Source organism: Mus caroli, chromosome 6 (assembly GCF_900094665.2).
Source record: "Mus caroli chromosome 6, CAROLI_EIJ_v1.1, whole genome shotgun sequence".
In the NCBI taxonomy this organism is placed as follows: domain Eukaryota; kingdom Metazoa; phylum Chordata; class Mammalia; order Rodentia; family Muridae; genus Mus; species Mus caroli.
The window spans coordinates 58746899-58771190 of NC_034575.1; the positions used below are offsets into that span (position 1 = coordinate 58746899).

General features: G+C 39.4%; 1 protein-coding gene across 5 annotated transcripts in view; it reads left to right on the forward strand.

Annotated features, from left to right (window-relative positions):
- Grid2 (glutamate ionotropic receptor delta type subunit 2) overlaps positions 1–24292 on the forward strand; it is a 1450739-nt gene that overhangs the window by 1028604 nt on the left and 397843 nt on the right. For all 5 annotated transcript variants that reach the window (XM_021164478.2, XM_029478539.1, XM_029478538.1 and 2 more), the window contains one exon: positions 4453–4554. In XM_021164478.2, coding sequence (XP_021020137.1) covers positions 4453–4554 — 102 coding nt within the window. The remainder of the gene's footprint in view (positions 1–4452; positions 4555–24292) is intronic.

Here is a 24292-nt window from a genome sequence, read left to right on the forward strand (position 1 = left end):
CTGTCTGTTCTCAGATCCTTTTTCTAAAAAGGAGACAAAATGGTCTCTTCCTTCAAGGTTGTGATAATTAAATGAGTTAATATATGTCAAACCATTATGTAATTTAAACATTGTATAGTATGTAAATGTTACAATTATGGATATACAATTATGATGACAATTTTGCCTTGTAAGTCCTATGTTGAGAAAACCAGGGAGGTTCACAGTTCTGAACCTCAATTTCCTTAACATAGAAACATGAATATATTTTCTACCACCTCAAATATATCATGGATCTATGAACAGGTTTCATAACACATGAGACAAAATTCATTTATAATCCAGAAAATGGAACTTAAATACAATTAGTTGTAACCCCAGTTTTCATCTCTTAGTAGATATATGTCCTTATGTAAGACCTTATGTGTGATGTCTGAGAAATAATGGTAACAGGGCCATCTCATAACAGTCATTGTGACACTTCAACGTCCTGCATAAAGGTTTCAGCTCTGTGACTGACACTCAGAAATTATTTATGAATGCTTTCAAGATGTGGTCTATATAGAAATACCTACTACTCTGGCTTCATACACTCATAAGAATGCTTATGTACTCTCTTATATACTCATATCGAAGAGCAACACAAATCTCAAAGTACAATCTATGGTTATTAAGAGACATGAACAACATAGCAAGTCTAATTATCAAGCACATAAGATGGCACAAATAAAATAACTTCACAGAAAACTGAAAATCATTGAGAAAGCCAAGTTGTGTTACAACCTGTATGCATGTAATTTTGTATGTTTTGTGACAGTATTACACACATGAAAATTAGAGGACAAAATGAGAAGAAACGTCATATAGCATACATAAATAATGTTCAAACTATTGCCAAAGTAGGATGACAAATATTTACTCATTTCTTTTTTTTCACATTTTTATTCATTTTTATTTTATTAATTATTATATTTATTTACATCTGAAATGTTCCCCCCTGAACTCCCCTTGCATAGTTCTTCACCCCATCCCCCATCTCCTTCACCTCTTAGAGGGTGCCCCTGAAAGACCCCCAAAGGGAGACCCTCACTCAAGTCTCGGGAAGGTGGCACACCCAGTGAGACGCTGAGACCGAACTTGCTGTAACCACAGGAGGCTTTAATGGCACACAAACAACGAAGGAGCAAAGGAGCGCTCAAACCAGCATGCTGGGGTCGAGACTCATGTACTGCGCAGCGGGCAGAGGAGTTCGACCCCGGCCCAAACTTCTTACAGGCTTATAAAGGCAAAAATCACAAACCAAAAGGGAGGAGTAAGAAGAATTGACGTGGTTGTACATGATTGGCTCATTTAAATGTTAGCGGGGTTACAAGTTAACAGGGTAGTAAGTGCCAGCTAAGGCGTAGGGAGGCACAAGGGCCTGGGACTTATCGAGGTCAGCAGGACACCTGGTTGATGTATGATTTATGGTGGGCCAGAGAGAGGCACTGCCCGGGAGGCGCCATCCTGCCAGATGGCCATTTAGTCAGCCTTGATAGCCCTGGCCAGTTTCTGCATTCTTTTCTTTATCTTTTATGGCCGGACGTTCCCAGCTATAGGGTGGGTGTGGCTGTGCCTGGACCCGCCTGGGTCTGTTCTTCACAACATTTAGCCCTGAATTTTTTTAACTTAGATACCACATTGCTATAAGACCCAAAATTATAAATTTTTGCTCTTCACCCCTCCCTCAGCATCCCCATCACTAGAGCATAAAGTTTCTATAGGGCCAGGCGTGGTGGCGCACCCCTTTAATCCCAGCACTCGGGAGGCAGAGGCAGGAGGATTTCTGAGTTCGAGGCCAGCCTGGTCTACAAAGTGAGTGCCAGGACAGCCAGGGCTACACAGAGAAACCCTGTCTCGAAAAACCACAAAAAAAAAAAAAAAGTTTCTATAGGATTAGGTGCATCTACTCACAGTGACACCAGACAAGGGAATCCTCTGCTATATGTGCCCTGCCCGGGGACCTTTGACCAGCTCTTATATGCTCTTTAGTTGTTGGCTCAGTGTCTGGGAGCTCCCATGGGTCCACTATTGGTCTTCATGTGAGGTTGCCATCCCTTTCAGCCCCTTCATTTCTCCCCCTAACTCTTCCTTAGGGGTCATAGACCTCAGTCTAATGGTTGACTGTGTCTGCATCTGTCTCAATCACCTACTGGTAGAGGCTCTCAGAGGACAGCCATGCTAGGATCCTGTCTGCAAGCACAACATGACATCCGTAACAGTGTAAAGATTGGTGCCTGTCATGGGATGAGTCCCAACTTGGGCTGGTCACTGGTCGGCCATTCTTTCAGCCTTTGCTTCATTATTATCCCTGCATTTCATTAATACAGGAACAACTTTGGGTCAAATATTTTAATGGTGGGTTGGAAGTATCTCACTGTAGTACCTAGTATTGAGAATGACATTAATTCTTGAAATCCACATTGTCCAACATTTATGATTATTTACCCATTTCTACCTGCTCTACTTTTTTGTTGATATTTCCAGTTTAAATGTAAGAGAACACATTAGAATTTATATAATAGTTACTGTATTTAGTTGTATTTGAAGGAGGCAAAGATTCAGAGAAACTCAGAACTTGAGGGTTCGTGATCTTTCTATACCATGTTGTATATTGGTCCAACCTCACTACTAACATAACAGCACTTGCCCAGAGACAGCCAAGGTCAATTGGTGCGATAGATATCAGGTCTATGGGCAAACTAACAACAGTTTGATCAAACTCTAAAGACACCTCTGGAGGCAAAAAGAAATGTGTCTTTGCTGAAGCAGCAGGTCCATATCTTTATTAATAAGTCTTCCAATGCCATTGTTAAGCTGGCATCCAGTGACCAGCATATAGGGATCTAGGACTTGACTAATGTCAGCATTGCCATTGCCATTTCCCCACCAATGTTTAGTCTAGAAAAATAAAATCTTGAAGTAATTAGAAAGTGCTTGTCAAACAATGCAATTGAGGATAGATTCTGGGTGACCTCAGAAAAGAACAAAAGCTCAAAGGAATTTCCATAAGGTTGTAAATTTGGCAAGAGGGCTACACAATCTCTGATAATTAGACTTTTCAACACATTTGGATTTGCTAATTGGATCTAAGTTCTAATTAGACTTTTATGTAACTAAGAATGACATATCATGGTATGAATTTAATGTGCTCTTACAGTTGAAACCAACAATTATCAAGCTTTTCCAAATTATCTTAATAAGGAAAAACCTGGCTTTGTTGATCATATTGTGACATCTCTGTCTCTCGCAATAAATTGAGCACATTTCAGTTCTCTTAATTAAACACCTTTTGGGAGCTTAAAGAGATGCTTAAGCTTTTATAAGAAGCACCCAAGTTGTTTGTTTGTGAGGGAGATTTGCCAGTATGTTGATGACTCTGGAAGCTACAGACAAAACTCAGTACAAAGAAATAAATCATTATTGGAGAAATGGCACAAGTAACCAGATGTCCCTGTAAGCACTCAATTAATCAAATTGTTTCTAAATACAACTGAAGCTGGGTTATGCTTTTGCCTTGTACACCCACAGAACCAATCTCAGTGTGAATGCTCGTGAACCTGGCATTGTGATAAGAGCCTGACAACATTCCCACTGTGCACAAACCCTGTTCCCTCATCAGATCTGTTTCTAGACCTGGCATTCATTAACTGGAGCCTCATCATTTTTTTCTTTCCTCCTTAGTTTTAACTGAGACTCATCAATTTTTATTGCTCTGACATTTGAAAGTAGTAATTTTAAAACCAGTATCCCTCAGATCTGGATACTACAAGAGGCAATAACATAAGATTTTCATGGAAAGAATATTGTCAAAATATTCCAAGAAAATTAATAGCACTGACCAAAATCCATATTATGTTTTTGTGTGCTATTAATAGTTACACACACACACACACACACACACACACACACACACACACACAGCATGTGCACATACAGCACACATACATTTTATATCTGATTATTTCCTATATAAAAGCAATTGTTCTTCTACCTATATAAAATATTTTTAATATTTTAAAGGTCTTTTTCCACTAAAAGCAATGTACAATTAAATGGCAGATTAGGGCCCTGAGAGAATTTAAGTTATGCAGTAACTGATATATTAGTGAGAAATTCTGCAAGGGTTACATGTACTTTTATTCTTCCAACTAGCACATTATGGTGATAGAGCCACTGGTGAATGTGTGACTCCTCATTAATTCAGATGTCCTCTGAGATTCTTGTAAAGCATGTTGGCTTCTGACATATGCCATATGATGGTATTTAAAGGCAAGATATGGCATTTCTGATTGCTTCATTTTCTGTTAAAAGAGATAAGTTTTTCATACCAGCTATTACAAGAGGTATCACACAATTCTCTACAAGGCCTCCACAGAGGTGATGGGGCTGCTCTTTAGTAAAAGAAGTGACCAAAGATTCTTTGCCTTTCAGCTTGGGTGCTGGAATCCTGTCACAGGTCTGAATGGATCACTGACAGACAAAAAACTGGAGAACAACATGCGGGGCGTGGTTCTACGCGTGGTGACTGTATTGGTAAGCACCATCTTCGCCTTGTAGTTTGAGACCATAGAGTATCCTCTATTTTTCTTTGCTTTTTCTTTTATCAACTAATTTGATAATCTCAAAAGAGCTTTTGCCTGAACCTTGACTATTATATCTAAAACAGCTTCAGTAGTCATGTTACCCAACCTCCCATATCTGTGAATCTGAAACTGATCTGTAGGCTGTACTTTTTCATTACAGTAATTTTGTTAGGATAGTCCTTAGATTTTTAAGTCTGATTTCCTAGAGTTTCTATACATTATAAGAAGTGGGATCCCTCAAAGATGGCCATCACTGCAACAATAGGCCCCACATAGAGATATCAATGGAGAGATCAGCCACTTGTTTAATAGATCCTTATCTTGCCCCATGGTGGCTTCCTGGGGGTACTAGCAAATAAGACAGGTATGTGTGACAGTCTTTTGTGACCTCATAATTTATGATTCTGTGAGTGGGATTATTGATGGGAAAATTTGTTACATTTCCAATAATTTGTTAGAAAATCAATAGAGGTAACTATTATCATTCTGTATTATCATTGGCTAGAGAGATGGTTCAATAGCTAAGAACTCAGACTGCTCCATAAGAAACCTGAGTTTCATTTACAACATCCATATCAGATGACTCACAACCATCTGTAATTCTAGCTTCAAGGGAATCTAATTTCCAGTGTTGGTGTTCATGGATGCTTACCCACATGCAGACCTTCCCTCCCACAATTACAACTTAGAATACTTTTTTTTTAAGAAAGAAAGGGTCTCTTATAGGCTAAATTACTTACATAATTATTAATGAACGAGGCTATTTGGTACAGTGAGAACTGGGTATTCATTACAAATCAATGTCAGCAGCTCTCTTTATGCTTAATATGAATTAAACAAATTTAAACATAATTTCTTTATAAATTATCTGAGCCACCTGCAAAAGAAACTCTAAATGAGTAACCTATTCCATCCTTCAGCACACCTATAATTTACCTTTAGTTGTTTTAATAAAACCCTCACTTATAATTATTTCACTAATGTTTACAAGTGAAATGTGAATATGCTTCTGTTTGAACCTAAGTGTGTAGATATCAATTTGCACTTAACAGTTAAGTTAGTTAACTTAATAGTTAAAAGGTAGACAACTGAAGTGCAAGCTAATCCCTTTTCTAGTGATTGTTGAGGAAACTCCATCAAAGCTAATGCATGGGCTGTGGTTACCTTTGAGAAAGAAAAGTAACATTGGTTAACAAATTAACCAATTAAAAAATATTCAGTTGCTAAGCAAATAATTATTTAGTATCTAGCATATGATAGACTTGACAATGCACATAGAGTCGAAAACCCAATAATCCTAACTTTGAGGTATGGATAGAATTTGGTGTGTGGTTCCTACATAAGGTGATATAGTGCAGATTTGTTGTTTACTATTAGTCAGATCCCCATGAAGTCCTTTGTATTGGTTTTCTATTTCAATTATTGCTGTATTCACAGTGTAAATCATTCTAACCCACCAAAATATGAAGGAGTAAAATAAATCAACAGAAAGCTGTGTAAGCCTATACGAATGACAGAGCAGACTTGAAATCCAAATCTAGTCAGCCTGGACTCCAGACCTTTTAACTCCTTCTCCTGGGTAGTCCATCAGGCTCTCTCCACTCCCACTGCGATGAGACAGAGAAGCAAGACATCTGTGAGATTCTATTTGACTAGAGAATTGGAAATGTTTCAACTCTGAATGAGGTAAAAATGAGTCTTATGGGGAGAGTTTCATAGGACCAATCATTTTAAATTCATTTCCAGGCTGAATAAAATGGCTTTGTTCAAGGCAGTAGTGGTAATGCTGCCTATCCTAGGTTCACCTGTCTGTTTGCTGCACACTTAGCCTTTCATGGATCCTGAGAACAAGACAACCAGATATGGGAAGCTCAGTTGCTTCCCCTGATGTCTGCAAAGAGCTTACCAGTTGGGTGGCCAGTTGAATGAGCATTCATTATGTTTTTTATACCCACACAGCTTACAGCCAGCATGAAATCACTTCACATGCTTCCCCATACATTTATGGGACTGAATATGAAACTGTCCTTCTTATTTAGTTCCTGTAGTCATGTTTCTAAACCTGTTATGTGGTCTTGTAAGCTCTCCATCCAAATTGAGAATAATACACCCTCGATTCATCCTGTCTCTCCTAAATCTGGATGCATTTAATTTACAGTCATCACAGAACTAAGTCTCAATGTACAGTTGGACTCAAACTGGCGATGTGACCACTGCCCTAATCTCCTTTATTTAGGAAAGTATTTCCAATACTTTTACAAAAGGTGAAAATCCCCAGTGTACATTCCCCAGGATGACCTTTAATCTTAGTGATATTACAACAGAAATCCAGTGGCCCCACTCATCCACTTTTACCTCTTAGAAAACTTACACCATCAGTTACAGCTAAGTTATGAAGCAGACAATTCTTATGTTTTGAAACTCACATTTACCATTATTAATGGTATTTTATTGATCTGATGTAAACAGTGAAATATAGATCCAGTAATTTGAGGCTCTGTTACATGGGACCCTTGAGGCAGGCAGTAACTGGTATAGTCAGGCAGTTCATTGAACAGAATTAAGTGAAGTTAGCTGTCACAGGACAGTAAACAGCACTAAAGGAACCAACAAGGATGCTCAAGCACCTGGGCCTGGTTGCATAAAGAAGCTCTGGGTTTGGCAGATCCAGAGCAAAGGATATAATCCTGAGATCTGTGAATGTTGGGACAAGAAGAGGATGCAGAAAAAGTCACTGCTTAAACTACAACCAGGAAGGAGTACACAGAAACACAAGATACTTATGTCATGGATTCAGAAATAGCTGATTAAACTCAGATACTTGAAAAAGAAGATACTCTACTCTCATTGCTGCTGCCTTACTAGCACATTTCATTTCCCTTCAGTTAAAATTGCAGCAGGTGGTGATGGTGCACACATCCAATCCCAGCAGAGGCAGGAGGATTTCTGTGAGTTTGCTGCCAGCCTGGTCTACATAGTGGGTTCCAGGATAGCCAAAGCTATACACAGAGAAACCCTGTATCAAGGGGACAAAAAAAATCAGCCAAAAGTCAGAAGACCATAGAGCCTGAGTAAGCAAAAATGGGCTTGCCTCTTCCAACATAGACTAGACAGAAAGAGCTACAAGAGTCTGTGGGGAGGCTGGGTCGACATGCACCATCACTGTCATGTGATTGGACCTGTTCAGAGAATGTCGAATGTTCTTTATTTAGTCCTTATCAAATGCTATAAGAGGTATATATGAAATCTAGGCATTTATAAAAGCACACAAGAGTTAACTCTCAATTTCTGTAACCATGTTGCCAAAAAAAAGTTAGATAGCTTTGGCTTGGAGTTCAGTTATAGAAGCTGTGTGCCGTGTCCTTCCCTTTCTTCTCAATCAGAAAAGGAACAGGAAAAAAAAACTTTCATTGGTTACATTAAATATTTTATGACAACTGAGATGTGAGTGAGGGCATGTGTTCCTAGACTAACAACACCAGGGGACTTTACAGAATGATGTCACATATAGGTAGCTTTGTTTTCACTGTAAACAAAGCCACAGAAATATTACTTTAAATAGAGAAAATAAAGATGTGACAGCCAGGCAGGTCCTGCCCACAGTGTCTCTGATAGTTCCCTTTCTGTCTCTTTAAAGTCAGCCCCTGTTTTTTACCAAGTCTACCAAGGGCTTTGTGTTAGTGCCAAACAATAACGAAGGCGCTGTTCTCTCTCTCTTTTTACAGGCAGAGTTATATTAATGCAGCTAGCCGTAAATGAACAGCATGCCATTTGATTTTACATGATAAAACTTTTATACTGTTTGACAATTTACTGTGTCATAAATATAATCCTAAGGAATTAATTCTCATTTCCATGGGTTGATGCTGTCTCTAATGAAGTGTGTGCTCACTCTCCATCTCCTGGAAGAAATACCTACAATAGGTTTTTGGGTGATGAGGCAGATATAGTATACACAACACACCTGCCTGCTGGAAGCTTCCTTTAGCACACTAGGTTATCACCTTTCTAATGCTGAGAACTTTTAATTCAGTTCCTCAAATGGTGGGGACCCCCAACCACTAATTTATTTTCATTGCCACACATAACTGCAATTTTGCTACTGTTATGAGTTATAATGCATATATCATTCGACTCCCATGGTGGGTCGTGACCCACAGGTTGAGAACCACTGCTAGCAAACCACAGCTGCTGCAGAAAGCTTTTCTTGCTGAAACAGACCATCATGTAATGTTTCAAAATGTTCTTGAAAAAAATATTCTCAGTGATGTTGCCCTACATTAAGTATGCACATTCCTGGATATCCTCCATAAAATGATTCAATAACCTTGCAGAAATGTGCAACTAGATGTTTACTATGAAGATACAATAATGACTTTTCTCTGTTGTACAAATTTAAAGACAGTCTTTCACACTTTAGGATCTCTGAATTAAGATAAATCTTTCAATTTTTATTTGAAAGTCTAATTGAGTGTACATTTGTCTTTAACAGTGATGTGAAAATTAATTGCTAAGCGTACAAATGAAAACATTTGGATTAAATAATTTTTTAATTAAGTGAAGTTCCTGAGTAGTCCTGAATGCTAAACCCCAACACTGGTAAAGAAGCCTTCATAAAGAGAGAGACTATTTTAGAGACTACCTTCAATTTGATCAAAACACATTATATTAACATATGAACTTATGAAACAATAAATAAACATGCTTCAAAAGAAAATATGTAACAGCATGAAATGGAGCCAAGAGAGGCTACAAAAAAATACCGTTCAAAACCATTGTTACAATCACAGAAAGAAATACACAAAGGCAGCTTGCCTGCACTGATAGCACACAGGGTAAAAGCCAGGCTTCATGGCCAGTGCAGTGTGGCTCTGTAAACATTTTGCAGTGATAGGAGCTGTTCACTCATAGAGGCAGACAGCGCCACATGGCGCCATCCTTCTACGAGCAAATTCTTCTCCCTGACATTCTCCATGATTAGTTGCGCTTGCTGAAACTGTCTTCAGCGCATCTTGGTTTTCTTGAACAAACAAACAAACAAACGATATCTGAGGTTAAAATGGGGCACATTATTATGCAATATGTTGTCAGGTATTGGTTCTGGTTAAAAGGAAAAACTTCAAAAAGAGCTTGAATGATGAGCTAAGTATTTCACTGAGACAGCTTGCACGTAAGACAGAGGTGACATCCTCTTATAATCTGTTAAGATTCCTAGTGATATCGACCAAGACTAGCATCGTGTACATGGGGCATGCATGAATTTATTCCCCATTTTTCTGTACTAGTTTACTTAGGTGATTTTTGCAACTCTCTTTCTCATTACCATTATACAGTTAATAATTCCATTGGTGTTAAACTCCAATATTATGTTGTAAAAACCAATAAGGCAAATGGGATTTTCACTTAGAATAGTTGGAGTGTAAAAGCAGTTTAATATTTTGTGGGGCAACTTAGGCTATTCTGATGACCTGAAAAAAACCTTAAAGAAGTAGGCATATGTACATGCGTGTGTGTGTGTGTGTGTGTGTGTGTCTGCATGTGTGTATGTGTATGTATTCATGTGTGCTTGCATGTGTTGGTGTGTGTGTGTGTGTGTGTGTGTGTGTGTGTGTGTGTGTGTGTGTGTGTGTGTATGTGTGTAGGGGGAACAAATGGAATGAAGATATAACTCTATGTGGGACACAGATTATGGCAGAATAGGTATATTGAAAAATCCCAATTCTAGGCCTAATGTGATAGCCACACACTGGATCCCAGCACTGGAGAAGTTAGAGGAAGCAGCCCAGGAGTGCCAACATCCTGAGCTACATAGTGAAAGCCTGTCTAAAAACAAACTACAAACCATCAACACATCAACAAAAGATTTCTAGTTGTTTGTTTCTTACATTAATCTATTCAGTGTAGATGGGTGTTTTTTGTTTGTTTGTTGTTTGTTTGTTTATTGGCAGAGGGAGACAAAGATACTTTGCTAGGTATTATTTTTCAGCACGATGTTTCATCCTTGATTCTTTATTACATCTTAGTGAACTTGCTCACACAACCCAGATGACCTGATGGAGGCCTTCTGATTTATTTTATTTACCTCTTGAGTGAATGCTAAGACACATGATTTTTTCTGGTCCCTTCTGGAGAGGATCTAGATCTCCCAGACTCCCTAAAACACACAGCCTGGATTTGTCACTTCTCAATGGCCAAGTTACAGAAAGCTCACAGACTAGTTAGTGCTTTAATCCTTTAAAAGCTCTTTATATTTTATCTGACAATCTTTCCCCTTACTTAATTGTCTAAGAAAGAATGTGGTAGTTTGGGCCTCTCATGAAAGATGGACTTGCTCTCTCATGGCAGCCACCATTTCAGCTATCTTAGATACCCTGCTTAATATATTCCAACTTTATAGACTTCCCCAACCTATGTAGTGTTGCCACAGGAACGCCTTAGCTACATACACATATATCCACAGATATGTTCATACACACACATCTAGCACCCTCTGTACAGAAGGCTCACATCAGGAAAGTGTGAAGCACAAGTAAGGCAGACAAACATTCTACGCCATTGCTAGCATAGAAGGTGAATCTACTAGGGGAAATTGATAGCCAGAAATGTATTTACTAATGGATAGCTAAATGAGGGAAGTCGGGAAAATTATTACAAGGGATAACTGCTTGAGATACACTTTTTGTAGTGTGAAAAAGTGTTTTGTTTTTCTTAGATGTCTCCCAGCAAAACAACAACAACAAAACCAAAGCAAAACCTTGTAGGGTAGAAAATGGAGAGAGGACACATAAATAGTTTACACATAAATAAAATCTGAATATAAGCTTCAGAAAAGTAGTAATGTAGACATGGAGAATCTCTGCCTGTCGTCTTACAAGACTTACAATTTGATCATCAACTTAAGATTTTATATTTATTCCCAGCAATGACTCCAAAAAACATAAGAATTATTCTCTATTTTCAGAAATATTAGGATGATTACATCTTATAACAAGAGTGGAAATAAAAAAGGAATATTTTCATTTTGCATCCAAACAACTAATATTGTTAAGATTAAAAAAAGAAAACTATCATTCAAATCAGCTGAAATCATTTCTGCCATGAGACAGCAAGTCCATCTTTCATGCGAGGCTATAAATTAGATTTTCTTTTAGTTTTAGCTCTTATCTGCTTCTTTTGGTCATTTTTTTTGTTTCTATGTGATATGATATTTTATAATTTATTTTGCTATAATTTTGTAAAAATGTGAACTTATACAAATCAATATAATAGACAAAGTGATCATGCTGGTATAGTTAGCCATGGTCACCAAACAAGCTTTTACAAGGGTCTGTAAAGGACACTAAGGCTGAAACACAAGGGTGGGCATGGGTCCCTGACAGATCAATTTCAAGATGTATGGAGCAACCCAACCCCTCATCTAACCCTCTTGCTATTAAAGTTGCTGCTTCCTGGAGGAAAGAAACATCTCATAGCCTCAAAGGCACTAGGAAAACATAACCTGCATAAACCTTCAATAAATTACATAGCCTCATTGTACTGCATTTGGCTCCAGACTAGCTTTAAGCAGACTTGGCATCCTCAGATAACCCTTAACAATCTGCCAGTAGCAACTGCCCTGGATATCACTGCACTTAATCTTACAATGGACACTGGCTGAGTTTGTGCTTTTAGAGACTCTGCATCTTCAGTATTGCACAGTGAAGCTTCTCCCGATATTAGCTTTGGAGACTTCTGAAGCTAGAAGTAGCATTAGGAATTTGGGGTGGTGGTATCTGTTTGACAAAGTGCTGCACTTGAATTGTCTGGAGAGTAAGAGATTGGTGGGAGTGGGTGGCAAGCTCTGCAGCTCCTCTTCCAACCTTCTCAGAGAGCTCTTGTCAGGCTCCAGGCAAGAATGGCTTCCAGCTGGGGAAATTTCCAACAAATGATATAAACTGTGAATTGTCAATCACAATGAAATATGGTCAGTTATAAGCATATTAACAAAATGAAAATATATACTCTAGAACTACAATTATAAAGACACTTCCTGGGGGCTAGAGATAACTCAAAGGTTAAGAGCACACATTTTCCTTACAGAGGACCCAAGTTTAGTTCCCTACACCCAGGTCTGGCCGCTTACAATCAACTATAACTTTTATGGGTTTTGTTTGTTTGTTTGTTTGTATTTTGTTTTGTTTTGTTTTGTTTTGTTTTGTTTTGTTTTGTTTTGTTTTGTAGTGATCAGAGGGCCAAGGAGTGCCACAAAATCCCACCATACAACAGACCTCATGAGAGACAAAAATTACTAGGGGAGTTACACAAAGGCTGTCTGAAGAAAGATGGAGGAGAAAAAGAGCAAATGATGAAGGCACTAGTTTTATAAAGGAGTATAGTGCGTGTGCATAGAGAGAATGTTTGACTCCTGGTGACAGTGGAATTAAGTTGCATGACGCGACGTGATAGCACTGCTGGCACTGATTTACTAAAAGTGGGCTTGGGAAAGGAGAGGGGCCATGGTTCTGGAAAGTGTGTGATTCTCAGGTTTCTAAAATTCTTCCCTCTTATTTATTATAAAAGGTGAGAAAATAGGAATAGGAAGGAATAACTGGTACTTAGGGTTTTATTGCTATGAACAGACACCATGACCAAGGATGGCATTTAATAGGGGCTGGCTTACAGGTTCAGAGGTTCAATTCATTATTGTCAAGGCAAGAGCATAGCAACATTCAGGCATGCATGGTGCAGGCAGAGAGTCCTATGTCTTCATCTGAAGGCTGTTAGTGGAAGATTGACTTCCTGGCAGCTAGAATGAGGGTACTAAATCCCACACCCATAGTGACAAACCTACTCCAACAAGGCCAGACCTTCTAATAGTGCCACTCCCTGGGTTGAGCATATACAAACCATCACAATTGGTGAGGCAGGAATTGGGGGTGTGCTTTTTAAACGGTTTCTTGCTATCTGGGGGCATAGACATCTTTGGGGCACTGTTGATCATTACCATCAGAACATATTCAGGAGTCATCAGTCTCCAGTTCTGTGTGTAGGTGATAATAGTCCTATAAGAATAACTGATTGTTTGATTAGATATTTTTAAAAATTTGTTGGTGGAGAAACATAGACATGAAATTTCTAAAACCGGGGGCAATTAGTAAAAGCAGGAAAACTAGAAGGGGGTTAGCAAGGGCAGTTTCCATTTCCAAATGGGTTTTCTCAGAGATCTAAGGGCTGGAGACATTGAGTTACCCCTCACATTTTTGAAAGTCTGTTCAAAGCTGTTGGATTTTGTTTTTTATTATAACCAACCCTTTTGTCATAGCCCAACCCTTCTATACTTCTGTCCACTATTCCTCCAGGAGGCACCTCCCATTTCTCAGTCCTGAACCTCCAGGGCACCTTCTTCTTTATCACCCTTGACACCCAGTGACAAAACATCACTGCTTTCATCTGGACTCACCTGATACTCACACAGATTCCAAATATGCCTGTCACTTCATCCTGTCCCATACTGCTATCTGGAAAGACCTCAGGTTATTTATAACAAAATTAGTGTCAATAATCAATTCAGTCAAAATTATGGCCATTCTAAAAGCCTCCCATATCCCTGTGGCTATGGGTACCGTCCACTGTTCGTCCCACACGAGTGACAATCCCACCATTTTTAAGAGAAATAATTGAGCCGATGAGGCAGATATTGCTGCAACCATTAGAAGCCTGGATCTGTCTTGCCCATCATAGAACATTTTGAATTTCAATCCACATCCCAACTATCACACCTGACACTAGACAAATTCTGTCCTATCTACACCAGCTCTTTAACCTTTATAGCCAAGTCCTGTCTCACTTCACTAAGGCCCACCTGCAGCCCACCCCAAAGGTGAAGCTTTCTGAAGGGCTATTACTGTCTCTTGTAAAATCTGTCAGATGTCAGCTCCCAAGTCCAGTTATTACAGTCCATCTTTTTACACTTGACACACCAGAGGCTTTCTTCCTGGAACTGACTGGCAACTTGACTTTACCAACATAACCATAGTCAATCAGGTTAGGTAGCTCCTGGTCTTGGTGGAAACCTTCTCAGTGTAGCTGGAACCATTTCCTACCATCAACCAAAGGGCTCAGGCAACCTCTGCCTTTCCCCTTCTTCAGGAGATCATTCCTCCATTTGAATTCCCTGCCTCCCTTCAGTCAGAAAATTAACCTTTCAGATTTCCCAAATCCTGTCCAAGGCTCTCAGTGTCTCTAGGCATTTCCATATTCCATACATCCCCAGGCCTCTGGAAAGATAGAATAAATAAACAACTCCTTTAGAAACACTCTTGTCAAACTCTCACAAGAATGTCACCTTGAGTGGGTGAAGTTCCTACCACTGGCCCTTTTCAGGCTATCCTCCAACCAATTTCTCTCCATGTTGACATTTGAGTTCATGTACAGGTAACTAGTTCTGACCATCCTTTCACCGGAATGAATCCTCTCCTCTCCTAGATCACCTACTCACCCACTTACTCTGTCATCTCTGCTCCCTCCTATGGAACTTTACTGACATACCATAGCCATTCTCCAATTCCTGTCCTTTCCCAATCAACATTGGTAATCAGGTCCTTCTCTCCCCTCTCGGTGTTCAGGAGAAAGGAGATGATTCACCCTGATACTGTAATAACTATGTGGGGCTCCCTGTCAGACAGGACATCGGTTGGGTCAAGGGAGCCCACGATCCCTTCAGGCATCAGAGACTAGGCCAAGAGGTCCTTGAAAAAGTGATCCAGGTCTGATGTCCCTTACTGTGAGGGACATGAGAGCAGTCAACAGCCCAGTGTTTCTCATGATGGCACTTTAGACATGCCCTAAGTGGTTTGCAGGAGTTCGGCCATGACCAGGCCCTATGACCAAACGACATTTGAAGCAGGGACCTGGTGGTCCTCAAACCTTAGTAAGTGAAGGAGCTAAGTAGCTACCAAAGCTGGCCAAATGGCCTTGGCCGGCATTTTGTCTGTCTGTTTACAGGTGTTTAAAATCTCTCCCATAGTACATCTTAATGTCTAGTGCCAAGACTTCTCTGCCTGTGGAGTTAGGGGTCCTCTCTTCAAGCACTTAAGCTTACCCCTAATGTCAGGGAAACTTTAGGAAAAGAAATATGCCATGGAGAGTTGGTTAGCCTTTGGATATTCCAGATTCAGACTGGTATACTGTAATAAGACTTGGTAAAGCATTCTAGGAATTGAGACAGGTTTTCATGTTTGTCCTGGGTGACTTTTTAGTTTCTCTTAGAGTTTAAGCACAGCTTTATGAAGAACATTCAGGCAGCGAGTTTTCAAATGCTCTCTAGTTAGAATGCTCTTGGGGTAGTGTAATTCCACTGGGGACTGCCTCAGACACCACCAGGTCTACTGTGTCAGTTTGATGGATTTAGTCTGCATGTGTTCTGGCCTGTTCCCATACTCAACTGTGTTCTTAAGGAAGTAGGTTGATAGTTAGAACTCTATGTATGTCTTAGAAGGTGAGACTATAGAATTGGGTAATGTATTGAAATTCTTTAATAAAAGAACTTTCTCTATTTGAGAGAGTTCACTTAAATGGGACATGTACCTTGACTAGGCCTTCTGCCACAGCAACTTCCCACGGAGGGAGACCCAGTATTGTGTTAGGATGGGTAGAGAATGATAGAGGGAATCCCACGGAAGAGTGAGAGTGAGTAGTGGGGAGATTGAAGGCTGCTTGTGGGGTGAAAGTGGGTAGCAGGGTAGGGTAGTTAGAGCACTTGTTCTTGGAGATGAAGAAGAGGGAGAAAAGGGAGCTGTGGGTTGAGACTGGTGGAGGAGGGAGGTGCTCATTCCTGGGATCAAGAGTAGTAGAGGAATTCTCTCGTTCAGATTTTATAGCTAGAAGGAGCTGAGTGGTTGAACAAGAAGAGAGGGAAGGCTTAGAGTAAAAGTAAGGGAAACTGTGGACATAGAGAACCTCTCAATTTCTATGATATTTGGCAATAGCTGTAAAGTCCCACATAATATTGGAATCTTGGCTGATGCTGGACTGCCCTTTTGATTGATTATCTAAGAGGTATTGAGGCCAGTTTCAACTGCAAAGGAGGATAAGTTTAGAGGCCCTGAAGTCAGGCACTAAGTGGGGAGTTTGGAGGTTCCTTATAAGGCATCCTAAAGGGGAATCAGAAGGTATGGATGATGCTGTTTCCATGGGCAAAGAAGAGGGGAATGTCGTAGGCGTGAGCTTCAGGGCATTCTCATGAACCAGGGAGAACCAAACAGAAAGACATGAACCTTTCAATGGATCATCAATGCACTGAACAGTGGTCAAAGTCTAAAATCCCAAGCATACTCCATGTCTGATACCAGGGCTTGCTAAAAAGCAAAAACTAAGCTTTAAAAACAGGTACTTAACTTGAGAGAAAGGGTCAGAGGTGGGGGTCAGTGAAGAAGGTCAACTGTAACCTTAAAGTCCATGGTTGAGATACCTCTGCCATTTCCAGAGGAGTGCTGGATGCCTAATGGTCATCCCTTGAATTCAGCAAAGCATTTATACTGACTAAGGAGAAAACTTACCAATTGCACTGTTGGATGTGGTACACAGCAATCAGTGAGCCATAATGTGAGTCTGCTGCAGGTGTATGGAAAGTAGGGGATATAGTCCTAATGCAGCTTAGACCCTGAAGGGAAGCACACAGGCACCAGGATATCCTACTGAGTCTTTTCACCCATGTTAGAATTTTCCTGGTGATCAGAGAGTCAAGGAATGTTACAAAGTCACACCATGCAAGAGACCTCACAAGAGAAATGTACTGGGAGTAGGATATATAAAGTCTGCCTCTGAGCAAGGATGGAGGAAAGAACAGGCTATGAAGATAAGGGCTTTATAACAAAGTTTAGCGAATGTACATAGGGAGAATAGCAACTCTTAGTGACAGTAAAAATGTGTACCCTTTGGTGGCTGGTGAGAATATAGCCACTGATGCTGAGTTACTGAAGGCTGGCTAGGCGGTTAGAGACACTTCAAGAATGTGGGCGTTTCTCTTTTCCAACAGTGACTTCAGATCCAATGCATCCAACACCTGTTTAAGCTCCACAGGAACCTTTACTCAAGTGTACATGCCTACCTACAGCCAGATATATGTACAGATACTATAATTAAAAGTAATGTTTTTCAAAAAGCATAGTTCCTGGAGGAATTCCATATTTAAGGTGGCATTGATAAACAGCTCTAGAGTCCAGTTCTCAAATTAAGTAATCAGAGCAAACCCAAACTGAGCAGAACAAAGGAAATAGCATTATCAAGTCTCTGAAAATATTTCAAGTCATATAACTGGGAAGGGTTTGTATTTAGTGTATATAAAGGGCAAATAAGATTAAAGAAGGTAAAAGAAACCACTCAGAGATGAGCAAAGAAACTATGTTAAAATGTACTCAACACCATTTGACAACATGAGAATACAAGCCAGAACCACAATGAACTTCTGCTTGAAACCAATCTTGCGGCTAATCTTGGTTGTCAACTTGACTGTATCTGGCATCTACCAAACCCCAAGGAATTGGGCTTGCTGGTGAGAGTTTTTCTGGGTTGGCTCTTTTGAGATAGGAGGACATGTCTAAAGTCGAGACCACATAGAGGAAGGAAGCTTCTGCTTTTGCCTTGTGTGCCTTCACTTTCCTTCTGCCAAGTTTGTCCATCCTGTTTCTGAGATATTAGAACCTACAGCTTCAGGATTCCAAGAGATCCAGACTCTTGGCCTTTTTGTCAGGAGACAGCCATTGTTACACTATCTGAACTCCAACTTGTAAGGCACTGTTAAAAATGCCATCTGTTAGTTCTGTTCCTTTAGAGGGAAGGTTCTCAACACTCCTAATGCTACAACCATTTAATACAGCTCCTCGTGTTGTTCTGACCCCAGCCATAAAATATTTTTGGTTGCTACTTCGTAACCCTAGTTTTGCTACTTCTATGAATAGTATTGTAAATAGGCTTTCTAGTGGATCCAAAGGTGTTGCAACCCATAGGTTGAGAACCCTGACTAATAAAGCAACAATGGTACCATTACCCACCAGGAGACAGAACAGCTAGTACTGACAGGATATAGGGAATTTGGAGTACTCAAAAACCACTGTGAGAATGTAAAAGTGCACAGTCCCTTGAGAAAACTATCTGCAGTTTCTCAAATGACTGAAATGCTATTGCCACCTAAGTCAACAATTCTACTCCAGATATTGTTTTAAGAAAAATGAAAGTAAAATTATCTTAATATAAACTTGAACACAAATCTTCATACTAGTTTTACTGATAGCAGCCCTAAACAGAAGCATTTCAAATGTCTGTCAACTGATGCATAGGCAAATGGAATGTGTGATATCCAAAAGTGATATTTTTATTGCCTCAGTAAGATATAAAAATTAACACAAAATAATTAAATTCCATACTTATAACACAGATCAAGGTGGAACATATGCTAAGAGAAATAAGCCAGAAACTATACATTACATGGACTATATAGTATCCCACATATACAAAATGTACAGAATAAACAATGCTATGGAGACAGAAAGCAGATGAGTGGTGTTCCCCACTGCTGGGGCGACAGGGGGCGAGGGAAGGACAGCTACAGATGTTTTTGGGAAGATAACAGTGTTGGAGAGATGTTGGAAAGATAACTGTACCCATGTATAGAATAACTAGTGTCACTTGACTGTCAGTTGGATGGGTAAGCTGCATAGCATAGGAATTGCATCTGGGTAACCTGTGCAATTGCTTTCAAAGAGAAACATGGGACAGAGACTCCACTAGCAGATAGCCTATGTTCATGTCCCCTGAGTCTTAACTGAAAACTCAGATCAAATGCTCACTTATTTTATGTGACTTTACTTTTTGAGATCAGAACTAAGAATCCGAAGCTGGCCCTGAAGCAAAAAGTAACCTTGAACTTTTGATCATTCTGATTCCATCTTCCAAGAGTTGTGATTACAGGCACAGGTCACTATGCATGGTTTTATATAGTACTGGGGATTGAACACAAAGTGTCCTGTATGCTAAGCTAGCACTCCACTGATTGAGTCGTATTCCTAGCGCTATCACTCTGTGATTTCTTTTTCCATCTGTAAAACGGAAATATTTTCTACCTCACTGAAGTGATGAATTCTAAAAATGTTAAAAGTCCATCTAATGACGAGATAAATAATGTTTGTGTTTTTCACAGTGTTAATAGAGAACATACAAAAAACATCTAATTTATAATGTGTTAATGGGCAGGAGTTAAAGGATGACCTTTATCTACATGGAAAGATGGGCAGGGATTTTCAAGACATAGATAAAAAGAGAAAAAGATATCGTCTAATAGAAAAAGTATATACAATGCTGCATGAGTATGGAAGTCTATCAAGTATTTAAAGTGTGTAAACTGGTACATCATCTGAATAATTGGAAACTAAAATGAAAATTTTGACACCTGTATAAAACATGTTCTCTTTTAAGTGCTTCAGCAGAGATGACTCAATATAAAATGCATTTGTGAAGATGAAGGCAGAGGGCATAATAAAAGTGATATTTACCAACAAGTTGAGATTTTCATTGTTATGATTTTAATCTAACCTAGAATTCAAGCAGACATGGCTCTTTTTTTTTTATTGCTGAAATATTGTAATCAGTAATCATGGCTCTGTAATGCCTGTGGGTTTTGTTTTGTCTCTGCTACTGACAGTTTCCATGTTATGTGAGAGAAAAATGGAAAAAAAATATGTGATTGTCCTAAAAAGGCACTCGAGGAAAAATGGTCTATGCAGATGATGTAATTGGTAACAACACCAGAATAAGGTGTTGCATCAGTGCTGACTGAATGAAACCATCATGAGAATTGATATATAACAATGCTAGGGCAATTTCCTATTCTGACTCACATCAATTCACATCAGTTTTTAAGATGGTAGCTGTCATGCAGATGTGTTAGTATTGTTGTTGCTTATAAGGTAACTTGTACATGACCCTTTGTGGACAAGAAAGCCAGATTTCTTAAAATAAGCAATGAGAGACTGTATCAGAAACGTATAATGATAATTTACCTCTGAAACACAGGCTCACCATTTGTCTCTGGAACTTTAGAGAATGACAGTCATTTGCGAATACAAAGATGTAAAAACAGTTGGTTTGATTTCTGTGGTTTCTAGCCACAGTCATTTGGACTATATTATATCTTGCTTTCGAAATGTGATATGCCATTATGTCTGAAAGGAAATTGAGTATTCAGGTCACTCTGAAGCTCAGTTGTCACGTGGGAATGCAGTAGTGCCAGCATGGCCCCAACACAAAACAGCTCATCATGAAATCCCTCAGATAAGTCCATTAGTACAAACAGTAAAACCTGCAAGGCTGCTGTGTTGCTTTGTGGAATTACAAAGGACTGTATCACCGATTAGGAGCTGTTAGAGCAGAAGGATAATGTAGTCAGCTAACTTACTAATTTTTCTTGTCTTTGGCACTTGAGTATATCTCTAATTCTTAATTGAACCGTCAAGATGAAATCTACATCATTTAGTAACTTTATTGAGCTACATGTAAGCAAAACAAAAAAACAAAACAAAACAAAATAACCTGATTGAATCCCTGTGTCTAATGCTTCCCTTTAGTGAAAGAGTATCAACAATGGACAAAGGCTGTCAGTGAGCAGCTTGAAAGCTTAGCAAACAGAGAAAAAAACAACAAAATCAAAACCTTCCCGGTACTCAAGAGTTCATAATAAACTTATTCTTAAGACACAGGAATAGCTAAAAAAAAATTCCAGTAATTTCCCCAGCTTTCAAACTGCTGGCAATTTCCACAATGGACTAGACAGTGATGGAGGGCCAAAGAGATTCCACACATAAGGATGCTAAGGTGGATGCAGTTCAGAGCTATTTTTTCAGAAAAAAAAAAATGAACTTTAGGCAAGAAGAGAGTTTTCTTTTTATCTTCTGAATACTTAATACCTGCATTTATGAAATTAACTACAATAAACCAATTAATGGGTAAGGCATGCAAATGTATTAATTGTATACACATGGGAGCCATTACACAATGAAATATGAAATGCAAATAAGAGCCAGATGGTTATCATTTAAATCACACTCAGAGTTAAAGAAGAAAATAGGTATTGAAGATTCTGACAGGAGGTGGTGACAGGTTCTGGGAAGTAAAAGGAAGATTGGTGGTCATCCTATCTTGGAGTGTAGCTGAAGTCTCCTAGAGAGCTATGCTCAGAATGGTTGTGGGCTGTGACAGTCTCTCTGTGACTTTTAGTTTCTGTTCCTATAGTAGATGTGAATTAATCTTCTGTGGTTGATTGGCAAGAGGGTCTATGTTGATTGCAGTCTATTTTGTTTTCATTGTCCCAAGAGAACTTTAGAGATAGCTCTTTCCATAGCCTGGAAGAGAAGAGAGCACAAGGGAGGCTTTATGTACTCGCTATTATTTATTTATTTATTTATGTACCTTTGGTTTGTAAATGCTGGGGATAGAACTTGGTGCTCAGCAAACACTTTACTACTGAACCACATCCCTTTCTACTGGCATGCTGAGTTCAAAGCACTCAGCATGCCAGAGAACCAAGCTGTGGGGTGCTCTTTCCTGAGCCCCAACACTACATAAGAAAATAGTTTCAGAATTTGCATGAAAGCCAGCTTGAGTCTTTGCTGAGTACAGGACCATCTATTTCTGGAAAGAATTTCTTCAAAGAGTGAGAGGCAGCAGCCTGGCTCTCAGAATTCTCCCAGCAGACACATGCACTCTAGAGACAGGTTACATGGGGTGGATGTGATGGTAGTGCAGCAGGATGTACAGCGATCTGTGAAGAGTATGCACTTATTTTTCAGTTATGTAGTAGTTTGTGGATAAAAGGGATGGAATGTATACAACTATCAAGCAGACTGTTCTGCACCATTTCAGGGTCTTAAACATTATCCTGGCTTCTAACAGTGTACAGGTTTGTTGTTGTTGTTGTTGTTGTTGTTGTTGTTTGTTGTTGTTTAACAAGAAACAGACACATATGACTGCTACTTCCGAGCCTCTCATTATGTGTTTTGTCTTTGTTTTTGTTTTATAGCTACATATGCATAGAAAACACATTTTAGAAATTCATAGAAAGTTGTCCTTTAACCATCAGTGTAAAATTAAAGCTCTGCTTTAACAGAAACCAGAAATAGTTCCTTCTGAGTCAAAAATGCTGGGGTTTGGGAGCAGAAGCATGAGTGACCCTCACTGATGTATTTGCTCCAGAGGAAAAAAAGTATTGGACGGGGTAGTGGTGGTGCATGCATTTAATCCCAGCACTTGGGAGGCAGAGGCAGCTGTATTTCTGTGAGTTGTAACCCAGATTGGTCAGCACATGTTCGTTCTCAGGTTAATAAGGACTATATACTGAGAACTCGTTTGAATGTATAAAACAAAGTACTTTAAAAATGGGAGAACTTTAAACTTCCAAAGAGAGTTCTAGATAATGCACTTGGTTGATATAATGAGCTTCCTTATCACATGGGCCACAGCAAATGGAGAAAACTTTCCTGCAGAGTTGAAGTATTCTGAAGCATGTTGGGTAGAGGTTGGTGGTCCAGTAAGCTTCCAGAACATTCCTCCAGGTTTACTCAGTGACCATCTAAATATTAGGCCAGATGTAAAAGTTAAATGTAAATGTCTACTATTCCAAAGGGGCTAAGGTAGCCGGCCCACTGTGATCTCAGCTCTCTGTATGCAGCATCTCACAGCACATCAATAGAGTATTGTTAGTCAACCTCAGTCTGCAAGATCTTTGATCAGGAAATCTTCAACAGTGTATTTATGCATTAAAATCTCTAAAGGCAAGGACAACCTGAAAATGATGATGTAATAACTGGATTTCCCCTTGCAATAAGTAACTGGAGGCTACAGTTTTAGAACACATCTGTCTTACCTAGGGTTGCTACTGCTGTGATAACACACTGGCCTCAGGCAAACTTTAGGAGGAAAGGGTTCTTTTACTTAGAACTCTTAGTCCATCATCTAGAGATGTCAGGGAGGCAGAAACTGAAGCAGAAGCCATGGAGAAGTAGTGCTTATTGGTGTGCTCTCCATGGCTTGTTCAGCCTACGTTTTTTATAACATCCCAAAATACCTTCCTAGGCATGTTACCACTCACACTAAGCTGGAGTTTTCTACAGTATGGTCAGTTTGAACTCATTAATAACAAACTCAGAGTCACTAATAATGCAATGAGCAAAGAGATGAAAGCACTTCCCCTCACAGACATTGTACCAAGAGCATGCCCAGATCTGAATTCTCTGCCTCATTCTTCCAGTGTCTATCATAATTTCTGTTTATTGTATGAGGAAATCTCATCTGTGTCTGCCTGATGGCTATGTTTGAATCTACCACTGTGTGTCTGTTTCTTTGAATATTTCTGCCACCAACAAAGATCTTTGCCCTCTATTTTATTGAACAAAACCCAAAAAACAAACAAACAAACAAACAAAAACATAAAAGGGGAAGTAATAAAGATACTGTCTTAGTCAGCGTTTCTATTGCTGCAATGAAACACCTTGACCGAAAAGCAAGTTGAAGAGAAAAGGGTTTAATCAGCTTACACCTTCAAATCATAGTTCATTGGGAGAAGTTAGGACAGGAACTCAAGCAGGGCTAAAACCTGGAGGCAGGAGCTGATGCAGAGGTCATGGAGGATGCTGCTTCCTGACTTGGTTCTCATGGCTTGC